The sequence below is a fragment of the Hypomesus transpacificus genome, chromosome 2, assembly GCF_021917145.1.
Source record: "Hypomesus transpacificus isolate Combined female chromosome 2, fHypTra1, whole genome shotgun sequence".
Taxonomy (NCBI): domain Eukaryota; kingdom Metazoa; phylum Chordata; class Actinopteri; order Osmeriformes; family Osmeridae; genus Hypomesus; species Hypomesus transpacificus.
Genome location: NC_061061.1, coordinates 6,774,792 through 6,781,067, shown reverse-complemented (window position 1 = coordinate 6,781,067; position 6,276 = coordinate 6,774,792). Strand labels below are relative to the sequence as shown.

At 41.4% G+C, this 6,276-nt stretch overlaps 1 protein-coding gene across 4 annotated transcripts in view; it reads left to right on the top strand.

The window, feature by feature from the left end:
• Positions 1-258: 258 nt before the first annotated feature.
• LOC124482225 (ankyrin repeat and IBR domain-containing protein 1-like) overlaps positions 259-6,276 on the top strand; it is a 69,051-nt gene continuing 63,033 nt past the window's right edge. Inside the window, exons 1-4 of one of the 4 annotated variants that reach the window (XM_047042690.1) lie at positions 259-680; positions 3,052-3,136; positions 3,525-3,809; positions 4,551-4,851. In XM_047042690.1, the coding sequence (XP_046898646.1) occupies positions 3,622-3,809; positions 4,551-4,851 (489 nt within the window). In that variant the 5' untranslated portion in view covers positions 259-680; positions 3,052-3,136; positions 3,525-3,621. The other 3 variants (XM_047042700.1, XM_047042715.1, XM_047042709.1) reach the window with 3 other exon arrangements.

Here is a 6,276-nt window from a genome sequence, read left to right as displayed (position 1 = left end):
TATGGGCAACAACGACTTAGCCTGTAAGAAATAGAAAGGACATTAGTACTCGTTCATTCAACTTTTGACCTGTAATCCATGTTGAACATGCAAAAACTACAATCAAATCTGAGATTTATCAACGGCAATCAGGCGAAAGAGACACATTTAGCCGTTTAGCTCCATAGACTCCCATTCATTTTGCACTCGACCGCGATCACCCCCAGTGGAACTCTGGTGGAACTGCAACAAAATTCGGTACAATGGGGCTTAATAGGGAGTGGGCAGCCTCTCCTTAAACAGGCTCTGATTTACCTACCCTATTACACCGGCTGGGCGGAGTTTATCACTTCAGAAACTCGACCCACTTCAACTAATGCGAAATCACTTCCGCCCGCTTTGCTGACCCGAATCAAGGATTTTGATCGAAGATCTCCTCTACTAGACACTCTACTAAAGCTAGAAGCTCTGTAGTAGCAGTCAACGTGTCTGTACAGAAACACACACGAAAACAACGCGCGTTTGGGAATACTCATTAATCAGCTAGATGGCCAGCCTCCAACCCAACAAAACCAAAGAAAATGAATAGTTAAATACTTAAAAGCGTGACATAAGGCAAACCTCTACAATCACTTGACAGCAGTTACGGGGGATTCTCAGTGCTAACGTTACAACTAACGCGTTAGCCTTTTGCTTGTAATGTAAGTCCAGCTTTTCAAGTTTTCTAGCACTTAGGCCATCTAGCAGCGTAGCAATCCACGTTAATATTATGCTCCACTACTACCTCCTAGACTACCTAACTCGTCATTTGTCATAAATGTTTTAGATAGTTAAGAGTAAGTAGTACAGTACTATTTCAGTAGGTTGCCAGAGACGTTAGCAAAACTGTCATGCCAACCCTAGCTTGCCAGCTCGAGGCCTTGATATGAAACATGTTAGCTAGCTAGCCAGCCAGTACATCTCAAAGCTGTGTTGATGTTGTTTTTAGGGACAGTTCGGTGCATGCAACTTTGAAATGTTTACCCAGATAGCTCTAGCATACTACAGTAGCTATCGTGTTGGTTGCTAGCTTGCTAATTAACAACATTCGACCGTCACATAGTTTAGCTGGCTAACTAGTCTGGATGACGAAAATATCCGAATTTAAATGTAAAAAATCTCGTAATGTTTTGAGACTAATTCTTTGTTGGCGAGGGTTTACATATAGCACTACGTTGGTTGCCATCGTAAAACTAAAAGCAGCTAACACAGTTTCTGGGTTGACCCAAGTGTCAAAATGGTTTGTTTATGAACGGATATCCACTGCGACCTACTGACTTAAGTGGTAGAGTCAATCTATGACCAATCACATATTCTAGTAGAGATCAACATCATCTGAATTATTAGTATGTAGTAACTAAACCTTTGAAAATCGCATGAGTTTAGTCAGGATGTATACTTTACAGTTGCAACACGAGGAAACAGTTAGGCTAAACTTTCAACACATACCGTACAACACATAATCGTACAAAAGAGTAAGAACATAATGCACATACAGAGTGACTTTTAGAAAAAAACAATTTGCACTTATAATTGAAATTGTAACTGCTAGCTTGCCGAGGGTATAAAGTGCAGACTCAATTAACTTAACAATGAGCTACCCTTATCCTGCTGTTGCAAATCAGTCTTTAAGACATCAGAATTGTATCTCCATGTCATGGTTGACCTAGGCGCAGCAAGATTACTTCGGTAGTAGTAGTAAGAACTAACTACATGGGTTAGTTGACCTGTACTTGACCGTGTTATGCATTGCTGAACATTTACATTACATTTACATGTATTCATTTAGCAGACGCTTTTATCCAAAGCAACTTCCAAGAGAGAGGTTTACAAAGTGCATAGGTCACTGATAACAACAAGATAGCCCCAAAAACATTGCAGGTAGCCAAAACATGAAGCACACATTATGAACAACCAAAAACAAGTGCCAAAGGGAAGAACCATAAGAGCATGTAGTTAAACAAGTTACAATTAAATAACATGAATCGCTATAAGTGCGAGTGTACCTGTAGAAAAGAAAGCAACAGTAAAAAACATTTCACAACGAGTACAACAATTTAAATCAGTTACCACTAATCAACAAGAGCAACAAGTATTTAAACAAGAGCCATTGTGATCTTTGAGGAAGCTAACATTGGGTCCAGCAAACCATTCCTAAGTACCGTTGTACTCCCGGAACAAGTGCGTCTTGAGCCTTTTCTTGAAGGTGGGGACACAGTCTGTGTCTCTGATGGAGGTGGGGAGTTGATTCCACCACTGGGGGGGCAGACAGGAGAAGAACTTGTGTTGGGACCGTGCAGTCTTGAGCGGTGGGACCACCAGGTGGTTGTCTGAAGAAGACCGTAGGTGGCGGGTGGGGGAGTAAGGCTGCAGGAGAGACTTGATGTAGTCGGGTGCAGTCCCTTTCACTGCTTGGAAGGTCAGTACCATGGTCTTGAATCTGATGCGGGCCGTGATGGGTAGCCAGTGGAGGGAGATGAGGAGTGGGGTAACATTGGAGCGTCTGGGTAGATTGTAGACCAGGCGGGTCGCTGCGTTCTGAATCCTCTGAAGAGGGCGGGTTGTGCATGCTGGGAGACTGGCGAGCAGGGAGTTGCAGTGGTCCAAACTGTGAACAAACTTTTACTAGCTGAAGAAGTAGCTGTTGAAGCTTTAACACCCAACTTAACCAAAGTAAATTCCTTGTCTGTGCAAACTTTCATGGTGATTAAAACCCTTTCTGATTTAAATTCCCAAAGATTAAGACAGCTCAACACCCTTTCATTTTGCATGTATTATTTATTGACACAACTGTTCTAGATTTCCTTTCAGTACTACAATATAGGTTTATAATGTTATTTCTATATGAATATAAATACAATTATGTTGAGAATTATAACCACAGCATTTATTTTGTATCTCCATTTTGCTTAATCTCCTGATGGCATAGGAGCATCCCAGTGCACATGGTAACATATGGCTGTTGTGGCAGCAATATGCTGAACTCTGCATGTTTTTCTTGCCTGGCTGATATCTACCCTTCCACTGTTCCAGATCCTGTGGTGAAGTTCAGTTGGCAAGGAAGGGCGGAAGTCCCCATTGAGGCCAACGGAAGCCTTGTTCCTTTCCCCACATGAATGTATGTTGGCATGTTGAGTACAGAATACCAGAAAACAAGGAATCAAGGTGCATGACAACACAAGGACTGGCATAGAAGTTACTCTATTCAGCTAGCCTACTCCTCATGCAGTGCATCAGTTCTTAAAAAGGAGGTTTAAAGTGATTCATAATATTGTGGTAGTACAGTAGGAAGCTAGATTCTGAAGTTTGTGAAAAAGTTTAAAGAAGAAGACTCTTGGAAGATATCCTTTAAAAGGTGTTTTCTGTTTTCAGATTGACAAAAATTCAGTGTCACCTTCTTTTTCCTTTTTTTAACGAATAAAATAGACTATTATACTTAAAAGGTCTAATAGACACCAAGTCACAAACATTTTGAATCTCTAACTCTTTATTTTTCCCTTTCCTAGGATACCTAGCAATGCTGTTGATGTGGACGTGGCGTGGTTAAGAAGCAGACAACTAGAAACCAGCCGCTGCTAAAGCTTGGATTGGAGCAGAGCAGTAATGGGGAACTTGGCCACTAAGTTCCGTAAGGCATTGATCAACGGGGACGAAGGTCTGGCCTGCCAGCTGTATGAGAGTAACCCCCAATTCAAGGAGTCACTGGACCCCAACACTTCATATGGAGAACCTTACCAACACAACACTCCTCTGCACTACGCTGCACGGCACGCCATGACTCGCTTGCTCAGGTGAGAACACGCATCATTTAGTTGGGCTAAAGCATATGGAATTTTTTATTGGTATCCCCATATAGTTATAAACCTAGATATGTCATGTTACCTTTTAGTCGTCTTGTCATTGTTGATTTGGGATTTTTTTCCTGTGTCAAACAGGATCACTGGTTATAATGGGATTGTGGACAAAAATAGTTATGAAAAGCAATGTAAATATTATTTATTTTTACTTGACATGTTTAGTTTCATATTCAAAATTATATTTTGTTCTGTGGTCATCCATGGTTAAAGCTTTTCTGGTGAAGTCCTGTTTGTTTATGGGGCTTTATTTGTTTAGTGTGTTTTTATGTGCACTTATTTTCGGTGTTTGTGTAAAAAAAAAGATTGCGTGGGTTACAGTAGACCACTCACAGAATTGTGCTCCTGTGTCCCGGGAAGCTCTGTGGGCCTGTTCCAGCCCATCTGCCTCTCCATTGAACCATCTGTTAGACACACACAAGAAGGCTTTACATTGGAATTGGAAAGCAAGAAGTCTCAGTCTAACATAATTCAACTAACTGAGCATTATAAATTGCGCAAAACTGTCAAAAGTACTTTGAGACTTTCTGGAAGCTTGTTATTGCATAGGTCTGAGGATGTTTTTTCTTGTAGTAACCAGCAAAAGGGATAATTCATTCAGACTTGGTTTAATGTGTGCTTTGGCTTACTTGTGTTGATGGTGACTCTAAACCCTGGTCCCTCCTGTCCCACCTTCAGGTCCTTTCTCTTCAGCAAAGATGGCAACCCCAATAAACGCAACATTCACAATGAGAATGTATTGCACCTGCTGTGTATGGGCCCTCAGATCCTCATGTTCGAGGGGGCACTGCAGCCACGCCTGTACCGGCCCTACGAGGATGAGCAGAGGCGGGCAGAGTGCATTCAGATTGTCCTGAAGTGGACAGGTGCCAAGTTGGACCATGGGGAATATGAGAGCGCCAATGTGAACGCCACAGATAACAATAAAAACACTTGTTTGCACTATGCCGCTGCCTCAGGAATGAAGACCTGTGTAGAGGTGAGATCTCAATTCTTTAATGTGATAGGTATGCCCTTATGAACATACTAAGTTACTGATTGTTTTTTCTTTCAAAAAAATGCTTATGCCTCTGTTATGGCTGAGCTGCTCTAAAAGGTTCTGGCGTAGTAGGACTTCCTCTGATGACTGATACTTTTGGAATATATGTCCTCCATAGTTTGTGTAAAGTTCAGGCTCACAAGGTCTAACCAGTTATCTATAGAACATATTGGTCAACCTCTAACAATCTTAAGATAAATGTGTTGAAACGGAGAAACAATCATTTAGAAACTTAACACTTTAGAACCTAACCTGCACTGTAGAAACGAGATTTTCAATAAACAAAAAAAAAAAATATTTTACTAAATATAGAAGCAAAGTCCAAACTCACCTGACTTGGAGGTGTAAAAGAAAAAAATCGTACGCGTGGAAAAAACACTGAACCAGAAAATCTTTGAAAAACGTAGAGTAGTAAGTTTTATTGCCCCAAAAACTTAAATGCAAAAAACTATTTTTTGTGCTTTCAAAAACAGTAAAATGAATATTTCTTCTTGCATGCTGCTTGCCTCCATTACCTTACAGCAGTGGTCACCAACCTTTTTAGGCCAAAGATCACCGACCTTTGCCTTGGTGACCCGAAGATCTACCTATTGAGGCGTTGAGAGACAGAACAGACTCCAGACTGAACTTACAACTTAACTTTATATTTGGCCTTATTGTAATTGAATGAAATCAAACACTTTGTGAACAATATGAACAAGAAAAAACACTTTTGCAATGAGCAGGCTGGATATGAACGGTTTTATTTATAAACTGAAGTTACAACACAACACTGACAAATTTCTCATGTGACAAGTCAGTGTGATGGCTGTGACTGAACACTGTCTGTGAGTGCCTTGTAGTTTGGCTCATAAGCAGAGACAGCCAGTCTGAGGCAGTCTGTGAGGTGTCTGTCAGTAAGCCGGCTCCTGTACTTGGATTTGGTGATTTTCATCTGTGAAAATGCCATTTCACAGAGGTAGGTCGATCCAAAGTAGGCACTCACTTTTAGTGCACATGCACTGAGGAGAGGAAACTTCTCTCGGCTGACAAGTCCCCAAAAGTCACTGTCCCTTGACCTGGCTTTCAGCTCAATGTCATTTTGCAAATCAAGCATCTCCATGTCCACTCCACTTGGCAAAGCAAATGCTTTCTCGAATTGGTCTGCAACCTCCTCTGTATTAATAGGCAGGAATGGGTTTGAAAGAAATGCAGCAATATCCTTCATGATTTCTAACTCACCAAAACGTCGACTGAACTCCGCTGCCAGTTTGTCCAGGTGCACACAGTACTGCTCAGGGTGAAAGGCAGAAGAGTCTTTGATGGACTGTGACATTTTTTCCAGGTTTGTAAAGTGTGTCAGCGTCCCTTTCCTCAGATTCGTGG